The 13,572-nt window shown below is 46.4% G+C and overlaps 1 protein-coding gene across 4 annotated transcripts in view; it reads left to right on the forward strand.

Moving 5' to 3' along the window:
* The window catches only part of GNE (glucosamine (UDP-N-acetyl)-2-epimerase/N-acetylmannosamine kinase), an 86,899-nt gene extending 74,475 nt beyond the window's left edge, over positions 1-12,424 (forward strand). For all 4 annotated transcript variants that reach the window (XM_066367668.1, XM_066367666.1, XM_066367669.1 and 1 more), the window contains 6 exons: positions 163-373; positions 3,954-4,083; positions 4,431-4,652; positions 7,217-7,399; positions 9,732-9,848; positions 10,817-12,424. In XM_066367668.1, coding sequence (XP_066223765.1) covers positions 163-373; positions 3,954-4,083; positions 4,431-4,652; positions 7,217-7,399; positions 9,732-9,848; positions 10,817-11,052 — 1,099 coding nt within the window. In that variant the 3' untranslated portion in view covers positions 11,053-12,424. The remainder of the gene's footprint in view (positions 1-162; positions 374-3,953; positions 4,084-4,430; positions 4,653-7,216; positions 7,400-9,731; positions 9,849-10,816) is intronic.
* Positions 12,425-13,572: the final 1,148 nt, after the last annotated feature.

Consider the following 13,572-nt stretch of genomic DNA (forward strand, 5'->3'; position numbering starts at 1 on the left):
CTACTTACAGTGTTGCTAAATAGATCAGATGTTATTTTAAAAGGAGAAAGTACAGACTTACCTCATGTCTGCGATTCATGTCTGAGGACATTAGTGCCATGTCCTCAATGGCATTTAGCGTGCAGGAGAGAAACATTTAATTTGACTTCTTGGATATTGCAGTTCAAAGATATATGGGGATGGAAATGCTGTTCCAAGGATTTTGAAGTTTCTCAAATCTATTGATCTTCAAGAGCCACTACAAAAGAAATTCTGCTTTCCTCCTGTGAAGGAAAACATCTCCCAAGACATTGACCATATTCTTGAAACTCTGAGTGCCCTGGCTGTTGATCTTGGCGGGACAAACCTCCGAGTGGCAATAGTCAGCATGAAGGTAAAAGAACTCCTAAGGTCTTACCTTTATATTTCATATGAGTAATTGATTTTTAAAAAGTATGGTTGGATAGGACTAGAAACATATATGAAAGCTTGTAGTCATTTTCCCACAGCATTATCTTTTTGGATTCATTACAATGTTCAATTATTTTACTAATCATTAACACTTCAAAGAAGTACAGTTCTGGCCTGACCAGGCAGTGGCGCAGTGGATAGAGCGTCGGACAGGGATGCGTAAGGACCCTTGTTCAAGACCCCAAGGTTGCCAGCTTGAGCACGGGCTCATCTGGCTTGTGCAAAAAAAAAAAAAAAAAAAGCTCACCAACTTGGACCCAAGGTCGCTGGCTCGAGCAAGGGGTTACTCGGTCTGCTGAAGGCCCGTGGTCAAGGCACATATGAGAAAGCAATCAATGAACAACTAAGGTGTTGCAACAAAAAACTGATGATTGATGCTTCTCATCTCTCTCTCCGTTCCTGTCTGTCTGTCCCTGTCTATCCCTCTCTCTGAGTCTCTCTCTGTCTCTGTAAAAAAAGAAAAAAAGAAGTACAGTTCTCAGGAAGCCAAGTTAGGAGACTTGAGTTGACAGTGGGAGACCCCTTAGGCTCCAGAGAGGGATTTTGCCGCCCAGGAAACTGAAATTCTGTACTTGGTTAACAGCTTGGATTATGAAGTATGCTGATCACTCACAACCCAGGGTGGGTGTCTGCAAATGTGAGAGGAATTACATCGTCTCTAAAACATGATTTTGGTTGAGTACGGCATACTTCCAATCCTTTAAACACCACATTGTTGACAGAGGTCGAGAGATCCTTCATAAAAACACCAAATTAACAAGGAAGAATAAACCTACCAGAAAAATCTTTGTTGAAATATTGATATATAGTTTCAGGAGTTCATGAGAAAAATCAAAGATTTTAAACTCATAGTTGTTTAGGTCAATAAAGAAAAGCAAAACAAAACACAATTTTCTCAGAAAAGCCAAAGACCTCCTTAATTGAAGAATATTGTCTTGCCTGACCAGGTGGTGGTGCAGTGGATGGAGTGGCAGACTGGGATGCAGAGGACCCAGGTTTGAAACCCCGAGGTTGCCAGCTTGAGCGTGAGGTCACTGGCTTGAGCAAGGGGTCACTTGCTCTGCTGCAGCCCCCTGGTCAAGGTACATTTGAGAAAGCAATCAATGAACAACTAAGGAGCCGCAATGAAGAATTGATGCTTCTCATCTCCCTTCCTGTCTGTTCCTATCTGTCCCTCTCTCTGTCTGTCACACACACACACACACAATATATATATATAATATATATATAATATATATATATATATATTCTTGACATAAAGATGATATATTCCATTATCAATGGCCAACCCTCTGTCATGGCAAAATTCTAGAGGCATTATTACTGTAATCAAGAAGGATCTTTTCCTTTTTCTTTTTTTTCCTTTTTTTTAAGTGAGAGAGAGAGAGAGAGACAGGGACAGACAGGCAGGAAGGGAGAGAGATGAGAAGCATCAGTTCTTCATTGTGGCACCTTAGCAGTTCATTGATTGCTTTCTCATATGTGCCTTGACTGGGGGGCTCCAGCCGAGCCAGTGACACCCTTGCTCAAGCCAGCAAACTTGGGCTTCAAGCCAGTGACCTTGGGCTCCAGCCAGCAGCATTGGGCTTCAAGCCAGTGACCTTTGGGCTCAAGCCAGCGACCATGAGGTCATGTCTCTGATCCCACACTCAAGCCAGTGACCCATGGTCAAACTGGTGAGCCCGCACTCAAGCCGGATGAGTCTGCACTCCAACTGGCAGCCTTGGGGTTATAAACCTGGGTTCTCTGTGTCGCAGTCTGATGCTCTTATCCACTGTGCTACTGCCTGGTCAGGCATGAGAAGGATCTTTTCAATGTCATTACTGAACATAATTCTGGAAGTTATGAAGGAAACAAAGCATGGAACAAACAGCAAAAGTAGCGATTGTGGACAGGGTAAAACAAAAAATGTTACTTGTAGGCAATGTGAATAAACCAACAACCTTATAGAATTAGTAAGACAATTGAGTAAAATGGCTAGATTGTATGATAAATATATAAGAATCAATAATTTTCTACATATAAATTTGTAGGCAGAGATTTTAGCTTTCCTTTGGGTAAGTGTTTGTCAACCCTGATTGCTCAGTAGCATTGTCTGGAAACTAAAAACTATACGGACACTGGCTCCCACCCCAGACGGATTTATTGGAATCTCGGAGGGTGGAGGTCAGGTGCCAGGATTTGTCAGAGCGGCCCGACTGATTCTGATGCACAGTCAAGGTTGAAAATCACAACTTTAGGTTTTTGGGGATTTTTTGACAGAGAGGAGAGAGAGACAGATAGGGACAGACAGGAAGGGAGAGAGACAAGAAGCATCAGTTATTCGTTGTGGCACTTCAGCTGTTCATTGATTGTTCTCATATGTACCTTGACTGGGGGACTCCAGCAGACTGAGCAACCCTCTGCTCAAGCCAGTGACCTTGGGCTCAAGCTGGTGAGCTTTGCTCAAACTAGATGAACCTGCGCTCAAGATGGCGATTGCAGGGCCTCGAACCTGGGTCCTCCACGTCCCAGTCTGGCGCTCCATCCACTGCTCCACCACCTGGTCAGGCACTTTAGGTTATTTTTTTTTTAATTTTATTTTTCCTGGGGTTAAAGAAGCTTTTTAGTTGGAAGTTAGGCTTTTGTTAGTCCTTCAAAAATTAATTGGAGTTTTCCGCTTTAGGTTATTTTTAATGGCATTCATTAGTGACAGCTTCGACCTTCGTAAATGTTTATAAATCCATTAGTAACAAAAGAATGGATAACACAACAAAAACTTCTAAGAATAATTTAAATCAGACAACTGTGTGATCAATACAAAGAAAATTAGACAACTTTACTGTAAAATGTAAAGGCTTGAGAAATATCTGGAATACTGACATTTTTAAATATCAATACTCTGCAAATTGAATTATAAATTTAACATAATTTTAGTCAACATTTCAATGAAATTTTTAAAAGTTTAACATTATTCTGAAATGTACTTAATGCCCAAATGAGAAGAACAAAGAAAATAAATTAAAAACAAGACTAATGAGGAGGGTCTGTCCCTGAGAAGTACTAAAACATCACAGAACACAGCGATTTACACATCATGGTGCCGTACCATTATTGGCTTCAGTTATGGACGAGGATTAAAGCTTAAGTACTTAGGATATTTACTTAGTTGCCTGGGTATTTTAGCAAGGAAAATTTGTCACCCTGAAAGAGTAAAATATGACCCTTTAATGAAGATTCAGATTAGCCAACACTGACTTTTAGTTTAAGAGAGGGGCCCATCTGGTTGGCTCTGGAATTGTCATTGCTTCAACAGTCACGTGGCAGAATGGCTTCCCAGGAAAGGAGCTGGGTGTATCCTCCGGCTGGCTGCAGCCAGACGGCTCGTTTCAAAAGCAGTAATCTGAATCTGCAGGACTGTCCTGTGGCAGTGTCTGATTTATCATGAAAAAGGCCAAAAGATTCACTGTGTATGCGCCTTAGCTAAGAACCAGAAACAGATAGTGTTGTTTTTTCTCTTTTAGGGTGAAATAGTTAAGAAGTATACTCAGTTTAATCCTAAAACCTATGAAGAAAGGATTAATTTAATCCTGCAGATGTGTGTAGAAGCTGCCGCAGAAGCAGTGAAACTGAACTGCAGGATTTTGGGAGTAGGTAAGATTGTGAATTACTTATCCAAGAAATGTTCATTTTAACGTACAAAATATTGAATTCTGCTGCATGAGTGACCATCAAGTCACTGTCTGCCCTGTGTGTACACGGCTCCAGGCGCTGCCTGCACACCCCAGGTGAGGACCCAGGACACCAACAAGCATTTTGGGAGAGCACTGATAGTCCTGTGTATCTGGGAGTTAGTATCTGTTATTTCCTTGCAGTCCTTGATAATGTCAGTCTTAGGATATGTTGGGTGAATTCGTTTGTGTTCCAAACCCAGGAAGTTGGCACACTTTTCTGAGATTGCTAATTAGGATTTTTTCCCTTCTGTTTGTGGTGGAGCTCAGGTATTTCCACAGGTGGCCGTGTAAATCCTCGGGAAGGAATTGTGTTGCATTCAACCAAACTGATTCAAGAGTGGAACTCTGTGGACCTCAGAACCCCCCTGTCTGACACTCTGCACCTCCCCGTGTGGGTAGACAATGATGGCAACTGTGCCGCCCTGGCAGAAAGGAAATTTGGCCAAGGAAAGGGCCTGGAAAACTTTGTGACACTTATCACAGGCACAGGTAAGAGGGGTACGAGACAGCTGCTCAGGAGCTCGAGTGTGGACTGGGGCACACCTTCAGCCCTCAGCGAGGCAGTTCACAACTTTGCTTTAGCCTGCATGGGTATAGCCTGAAGATGAGCCACACGGAGAGCTGAGGGTCTGCTCAGGTCTTTTCTGAGCAAGTACGTGGCCCAAAATCTGAGGAACTTGCCCTGGCCAGGTACCTTGGTAGGTTCGAGCGTCATCGCGATATACCAAGGTTGTGGGTTTGATCCCCAGTCAGGGCACATACAAGGATCAACCAGTGAGTGCATGGATAAGTGGAATGAATTGATGTTTTTCTCTCTCTTTCTCTCTCTAAAATCAATTTTAAAATCTCAGGAGCTTATCAGAGCTATTCAAAACCCTTGCTCCCCAAAGCTTCTCATCCCCAGCTTCTCCTTCCAGCCCTCTTGGTTAGTATAGTGTTTGCTCCAGCTGTTACCCATTTCCCTACACAGCAGAAGCTAGTTTAAGTGTATTTTGCTTAAAATGTTTTGGACAAATGCCCCTTGGGTATCCCCTCACCCTAGGAGAGTTCGAGGTAGGTGAGATCAAGGCTGGCCCTTTGAGCTGGTCACAACAAACCGCCTTTCTTTGAGAAGGTTAGTTCAGCTCCCTCAAGTACTGCCATCTGTACTGGGAATGTGGGCTGCTGTTCAAGGCCACTGCCAGTGTGTGGCGGTCAGGGATGGGACCAGAAAATACCAGAACGCTCTTACTAATATTCAGTTGTTGTTTTTGATTAAGCATCCCCCTGGTTGTTGTAAACTTTTGGTTAGTTTCCAGAGTTCTAGAAAAGCTGATTCTGCTACTTTTTGCCAGTTTATTCATTGCTTTGGTGGAGGGCTGGATCTTTGGAGTTCCCTACGCTACCATTTTTGCTAATGTCCTAATTTGTTTTCTAAATGAGAAAACTGCCTCAGCCTGCACATGGCCGAGCCAGCCTTTGATTCCAGATGTGCCCATCTTCAACTCTTGGGTGCCCTTAAACTACGTTATACTGCTTCCCCTGTAAGCTCATACACTTGTCTTAGTCTTGGACAGTTTTAGCAAGCTTGGCTCTCGCTTCCTAGCACAGAGCAGTTCATAAGCTGCAAATGAGAGGGTGGGTTGTGGAGGAGGTGCCACAAGAAGTAATAGATGGCGGGAAGACTCAAAAGCAGAGCCCACTAAGGTGAAAAGCACTGTACTGCTTAGGGTTCCTAAACTCCAACAAGAGGCCATTGATATTCAGTTACTGATTCATAAATTTTTAGACATGATGGTATTTAAGAGGCAAAATCATATTTCATATTCTGTTTAAGAAAGCAGGAGGGCCTGACCTGTGGTGGTGTAGTGGGTAAAGCGTCGACCTGGAATGCTGAGGTTGCCGGTTCAAAACCCTGGGCTTGGCCCTGGCTGGTTGGCTCAGCGGTAGAGCGTCGGCCTGGCGTGCGGGGGACCCAGGTTCGATTCCCGGCCAGGGCACATAGGAGAAGCGCCCATTTGCTTCTCCACCCTCCCCTCCTTCCTCTCTGTCTCTCTCTTCCCCTCCCGAAGCCAAGGCTCCATTGGAGCAAAGATGGCCCGGGCGCTGGGGATGGCTCCTTGGCCTCTGCCCCAGGTGCTAGAGTGGCTCTGGTTGCGGCAGAGCGATGCCCCGGAGGGGGCAGAGCATCGCCTCCTGGTGGGCAGAGCATAGCCCCTGGTGGGCGTGCCGGGTGGATCCCGGTTGGGCGCATGCGGGAGTCTGTCTGACTGTCTCTCCCCGTTTCCAGCTTCAGAAAAACAAAAACAAAAACAAAAAAAAAACAAACCCTGGGCTTGCCTGGTCAAGGCACATACGGGAGTTGATGTTTCCTCCCCCCCCCCTTCTCTCTCTCTCTAAAATGAATAAATATTAAAAAAAAGTTAAAAATGAAAGAAAGCAGGAGGTATTTGGTACCTGAGAAAGATTGCCCTTGTACTTGGCAGTGACCCTGAGAAGCAGGAGTGCGGGCGCGGGAGGAGAGCCACCAAAGGACACCTGCCAGAGGACACATGACCAGAGCTGCCTGAGGCAGTAGGGGAGGGGGGGGACTCAACCACAACCTCCCAAAAAGCCTGCAGAATGCCATCCAGAATTGCCCACTTGGATCTGCTGGCTTGTCTTGGCTTGGTTGAGCGTCACCTCAGCACTGTGCTCACACGGCTGACTAGGCTCTAACTGTGATGTTGGAGAAAGCCTTTGTTAGAACAGTGGAGCGTGCATTTGAGTGGTGTGCTGTCATCACAGGTGGGTCTGGGCTTGCACAGAACTGCCCGCTGCCACTGTGGTTGAGATCAGTGAGCCAAGCAGATACAATACAGGGTATCAGAGGATCTGCTAAAATTACTTCCATCCAAAATGATTCCATGTAAATTTTTGGTACTTGGTAGGTTTTAGCTGTCTTGGAAAGTAGGCATTACAATATATAGAACCTCACATTGCAAAGCTCTCCTGCACAGACAGAGGAGGCGTTGCGTGTCAGGTTTGTGTTTCACACTAAGAGCCACCTCAACGATGGCTGTTTCTCACGGCAGGAATTGGCGGGGGAATCATCCATCAGCACGAACTGATCCACGGAAGCTCCTTCTGTGCTGCAGAGCTCGGCCACCTCGTTGTGTCTCTAGATGGGCCTGACTGTTCCTGTGGAAGCCACGGCTGCATTGAAGCGTATGCCTCCGGAATGGCCTTGCAGAAGGAAGCGAAAAAGCTACATGATGGTTGGTTTCTTTCTCCTGAGGAATTAAATAGCCAAATGGTAGACCAGTACTTCAAAGTAGATATTCCAAAGAGAGCTGAACACCGAAGCTAGCACTTTTCATCTTTTCCCTTCCTAGAAGAAGAGGGGGTCTCTCATATGGAAGCTCCAGTGTCCTTGGTCCTGAGCCGGTCTCAGTCCTCCTCCCCAGTGGGGGAGATGGACGGGGTCTTGAGCTCCAGGCTAGTGGGAAGACTTCTTTCATTTTTGTTTTCTCAGCCCCTAGCACCGAGTGGGTACTTAATACACATTTTGATGAAGAAGTAAATGTAGGAACATATTATATGTCGTTTTCAAATTCTAAAAGGTCTGTTTGAACTAAAGCTGTTTCTGGACATGTTTATAAGTCAGGATGGTTTCCAGTCTAATGCAGGAGGGAGTCATGTACTATCATAGTACCATGTCTCAAGTGCAGTGAGAATGATGGCCAAGAAATGTAGATGCATCTGCGGACCCCAGCGTTCCCTCCCACCCTCTGCAGGAGGGTGCTGCAGCGTTAGCGTGCCATCCTGAGAGGTGGAGAGTGGGCGGATAGAACTAGTGAGGCAGAGCTGAGCAAGGGAGCCTTTCCGAGCTGGGGAACCGTGGTCTTGGTGCAGAGTATAATGCAGCATGAGGTCAGCTGATGGAAAAGCCACTGAGACACTCTAGGTTCTTCACTGAACTAGAACTTTGTTTTCTGGGAGGAAAATGGTAGCTGAATGGAATAAGGCTTTAAATGGGACAGTTCTAGAGTCACTGCCAGTGCTCTGGTCGGACAAGTTGGGGCCGGGAATGTAAGACGAGGGACAGGTCTTGATGGAAGGTAATGCTGGGGTACCAGTGGGACATCCATACGCTGGCGGCAAGGCAGAGGTGGCGGCCGGTGCCAGGGTGTGCCACGCAGGAGGGCTGGCCAGGCAAGAGGTGGGGACAGGGGACTTGGCCTTGAGGGGGTAGTGAAACCTCTGAAGGAGACAAGAGGAGGCATCAGGAACGGAATCCTGCCGACAGTTGAGGTGGGAGGGAAGCCAGGGAACGGTGAGGTCACAGGACCAGGAAGGGGCAGTGTTCAGGGAGGGTGCAGCCGGCACTGTCAAATGCTGCTACATTCAGAGAACTGTTCAGAGAAAATAGAACAGTTCATTGGCTTTGGTCATGAAGACATCATTTGACGTCTTGAAAGTGTTTATTTTTCAACCTCGTTTTTATCGTCACCCCCACAGAGCCTGTTCAGATGCTTTTCCTAATTATCTCACCCCATGAAACCCGAATACCATACATGTTTTCTGTTTATGTACCGTCTGTATGGAAGGATTTTTTTTGTTTCCAGAATCAGTTTCTGCCCCGTTGGGGGTGAATGCCTGTCTTAAAGCAGTTCAGTCAGATAGTGGGGGGAGAAGAACTGAGGAGGTAGGGAGCACGGCTGGCGGACAGGAGACGTGGGAATGGGAGCAGCGGCGGCGGATGCGGGGAGGAAGGCTGCTCCCACACAGAGGCCCCTGAAGAGGGGAGGGGTGAGGGCGGTCTGGGCAGAGGTCCCAAAGAGAGGGGCGAGGGTTTGCATGTACATGTTTATAGGTGGGCACCAAAGAGGAAGGGGATTCTGCCTTTCCTTCATCTTAGAGGTCAGAAATTCAGAAATTTCTTGGTTGTCTGAGGAGATAAACACTTCAAAGAGCCATGAGTTGGAATGGGAGAGGGAGCCTGCCAGGGCAGCTGTGGGGTCCCCTGGAAGATAGGGGGCCACCAGGTGGGGCCCAGTAGCAGCAATCTGCGTGGTTTGGCTTTTCTCCCGTCAGAGCCCATATGTGATGGCAGAGGAGACAGATTGGTCGGGGCTGGTGACTGGCAGAGTGAGGCAGAAGGACAAGGACTATAGATAACAAATACCTACTCTTTGTTTAGCATTTACTCTGGCCCATACTTAACTAAGTCCTGTGTAGTCCATTATATCGTTTAATCCCTAAATTGATTCTCTAGGGTGGGTGTTGTTATGTTATTACCCCAGTCACAGAGATGACGTGAGTGGACAGGGTTGTGCAGCTCGTACTGACAGAGCTGGCGGCTGAGCCAGGTCTGTGTCCCTCCGCAGGCACCGTGCCTTCCTGCCTGAGACCGTGGGGCGCTGCTAGTGCCACACTGCATCGGGGTTGGATGTAGGGATGTTTATGAATGATGATCTTTGTGAATATGAAAAGGAAATACTATTTTCCCACTTGGGAGCTTGTTGCCCACCGGCTGGACGGTAACCTTGGTCTTCCCAGGGCCGCCATAACTCATGACTGCTTCTCCTTTTACCTCTGCTCAAACAGAAGACCAGCTCTTGGTGGAAGGGATGTCAGTACCAAAAGATGAAGCTGTGGGTGCCCTCCATCTCATCCAAGCTGCGAAACTTGGCAATGTCAAGGCCCAGAACATCTTGAGAACAGGTGCGTGCTGGCTCCCGGCAGCTCTGCCGCAGGGGACAGGCCCTCAGACCAGCCGGGACTCCCCGGGCGCCCAGCTGCCCTCGGGATGGCACTCTGGAGTGTTGACTCAAAGGTGGTTTTCCTGCCGACTGGGAGAAAAAGGGAATTGCCTCTAAAGTATTTGGCAGCACTGCCTCTTTAAACAGATTTTTTTCCTTTTGTTTAGTTTTATAACTGTGAAGAAATGACTTGTTCATTTTATAGGAAATTCAGAGAAATATGAGAGTAAAGAAGTGTCATTTTGAGTCTTACTGTTCAGAGATATCAACTATTAACATTTCCTTCCAGTATTTCTATATTTTTATAGTTGAGATCACATAGCAGATACAATTTTTTTTTTTTTTTTGTATTTTTCTGAAGCTGGAAACGGGGAGAGACAGACAGACTCCCGCATGCGCCCGACCAGGATCCACCCAGCACGCCCACCAGGGGCGACGCTCTGCCCACCAGGGGACGATGCTCTGCCCCTCTGGGGCATCGCTCTGTTGCGACCAGAGCCACTCTAGCGCCTGGGGCAGAGGCCAAGGAGCCATCCCCAGCGCCCGGGCCATCTTTGCTCCAATGGAGCCTTGGCTGCGGGAGGGGAAGAGAGAGACAGAGAGGAAGGAGAGGGGGGTGGAGAAGCAAATGGGCGCTTCTCCTGTGTGCCTTGGCCGGGAATCGAACCCGGGACTTCTACACGCCAGGCCGACGCTCTACCACTGACCCAACCGGCCAGGGCCCAGATACAATTTTATACACAGCTTTTTTCATTTCAAAGTACCCCATGATCATTTCCTCACGTGGAGAGTAACTCATGAACAGCTTTAAAAGCACTGCTTCTGGTTACACAGCGTGAGTGTTCCCAGCTGCGGTCTTTCCTGCCACCATCCTGTTGGGCATTTTTGATTTGCCTCTCTCCCTGAAACTTACTTTTTGTTCTCCTGTAGCTGGAACGGCTTTGGGTCTTGGTGTTGTGAACATCCTCCACACTATGAACCCTTCCCTTGTGATCCTCTCTGGAATCCTAGCCAGTCACTACATCCACACCGTCAAGGACGTCATCCGCCAGCAAGCCTTGCCCTCGGTTCAGGACGTGGATGTGGTGGTTTCGGATTTGGTGGATCCTGCCCTGCTCGGTGCCGCCAGCATGGTTCTGGACTATACGACTCGCAGGATCTACTAGGCTTCCCAGGAGCGGACATGGACTGACACTTGAGGGCTCCTTAATGGAATCAGGTTGTCTTTTAGATGCGAGTTTCTTAAAAAAGCAAATTTGATATTTAAATTTGGTATTTGGCAGGTGACTTTGGCAGAGAAGTTTGTACTTTTAGTCTCCTCTTCCAAAGTCACCGTTCCCAACCTCCATTTTTTGTAGATGCTGCTCTTTCTGGGGTCATTTCTGCTGAGACCCTGTAAATACCGCTCACAGTTTCTGTGCCAGAAGGAGCTACAACAGCCCTAGGCCTCTGCTTACTCGATGTACCACTCAGCCCTGCAGGCCTCACTTGGGAATGTGCCCTTGATACTGGAGTTTGGATTATTAATCCTTCTTCCTCTGACCCTAAACTTAGATGGCAGAAAGGGACCTCATCAGGGAACAGAAGGAAATCTCACCATGAAAGGCTTAAGTGAACTTTTTATTTTTAAAAATGCATTTTTTAAAGTGCCAGTTTGATAAGCTTCAGGGTATGTATGTATGCACCTGTGAAACCATTGCCACAATCATGATACTGGACACATCTGTCATCCCCAAAAGTTACTGTTCTCATTCTCACAGAACCTTGAGCAACTTTAGACCAGGGATCTGAATTACAGTGGCCTTAGTGACCTTGGCCTTATCTTCTTAAGAACAGCTGTGAAGCCGCTAGGACTTACAGCCTCTGAAAGATTAACGTCCCAAAAGGATTGGCTACTGGCAAGCAGACGTCTCTCCCTTTTCTTCCTACATTGAATTCAGCCTGGAGCGTCTGTTTTTTTTGTTGTTTTTTTTTTTTTGTTTTTTTTTTTTATAGAGGCAGAGATAGACAGGGACAGACAGACAGGAATGGAGAGAGATGAGAAGCATCAATCATCAGTTTCTCATTGCGCGTTGTGACTTTTTTTTTTTTAGTTGTTCATTGATTGCTTTCTCATATGTGCCTTGACCGCGGGCCTTCAGCAGACCGAGTAACCCCCTGCTGGAGCCAGCGACCCTGGGTCCAAGCTGGTGAGCTCTTTGCTCAAGCCAGATGAGCCCGCGCTCAAGCTGGCGACCTCGGGGTCTCGAACCTGGGTCCTTCCACATCCCAGTCCGACGCTCTATCCACTGCGCCACCACCTGGTCAGGCCTGGAACGTCTGTTAAGGCAGCATTTGTGTCAGACGTAGAGCCCACGTCTGTGAAGCTGGTTCTGGCTAGATAAGATCCCATGCTTTCACTGTTGTCAAGATACAAAGGCCAGAGTCCTTGCTGTCAATCACAACCTGGAAGAACTAATAGTCACCATTTATTAAGTGCCTACTGTATGTGCCAGGCTCAGAACAAGGTTGCGTCTCAAATACATTATTCTAAATTCTCGCAGCCTGTGACATAGGTGTTTTATTTCCCATGTTATAAACTGTCCTAGTGTTTAAACATATCTACAGCTATGCAGCTAGTAAGTCCTAGACCAGGGGTCCCCAAACTATGGCCCACAGGCCGCATGCAGCCCCGAGGCCATTTATCTGGCCCCCACCGCACTTCCGGAAGGGGCACCTCTTTCATTGGTGGTCAGTGAGAGGAGCATAGTTCCCATTGAAATACTGGTCAGTTTGTTGATTTAAATTTACTTGTTCTTTATTTAAAATATTGTATTTGTTCCCGTTCTGTTTTTTTTTTACTTTAAAATAAGATATGTGCAGTGTGCATAGGGATTTGTTCATAGTTTTCTTTATAGTCCAGCCCTCCAACGGTCTGAGGGACAGTGAACTGGCCCCCTGTGTAAAAAGTTTGGGGACCCCTGTCCTAGACACAGGGTTTGATCCCAGATCCCTCTGTGCTTTTTTTTTTTTTTGCTAAGCCACACAATGTGTCATATCAAAAAATTTCAAAATGTTAATATAATTTTCTGCAGACTATCAAAAACTGTATTTAATACAAATATCTCATTAGTGATTTATGCTTGGCACTCTCTGTAAGCACAGCACTGAATTTAATCAAATATTCCCCTATGCTGTGTAAATTTTGCCAGTACAGTAATTTGGACTAGTGATAGGTTTTATGGGCACTTTTAGATGATCTAAAAAAAGCGTATGTTTTCCAGATTGTTTTAGGAGAACCTCTAGGTTTCTACAATATATTGTTTCAGGATTAGTAAAGTGAAGGAATCAATATTACATTTGTACTTCCCTCCTGGTAGGTTAATGTGACAAGATAGGTTGATTGATTCTTAGAACTCGACCAGCCCTGAAATAATCTCCAGGTCCTGGTTGCTGAAACATTCCCGGTGATGCCTGGGAAGGAAGTGACTCTGCTCAGCCCTCAGTGTCGGGGCAGGATTGGTGCATACTGTGAAGAGGCAATTTTCTCTGCAGATTTCCTTGGTGAAATCTGCAACTACTCTCAACACCAGACTGCATTGCTACCCAAATATATGAAGGATGGTAGGTACTGAATCTAAAACCAAATCGTAGTTTTTATTAAATTCATGGAAAGACTAATATATTCCAACATAATTATTACATAT

The sequence above is a fragment of the Saccopteryx leptura genome, chromosome 2, assembly GCF_036850995.1.
Source record: "Saccopteryx leptura isolate mSacLep1 chromosome 2, mSacLep1_pri_phased_curated, whole genome shotgun sequence".
Classification (NCBI taxonomy): domain Eukaryota; kingdom Metazoa; phylum Chordata; class Mammalia; order Chiroptera; family Emballonuridae; genus Saccopteryx; species Saccopteryx leptura.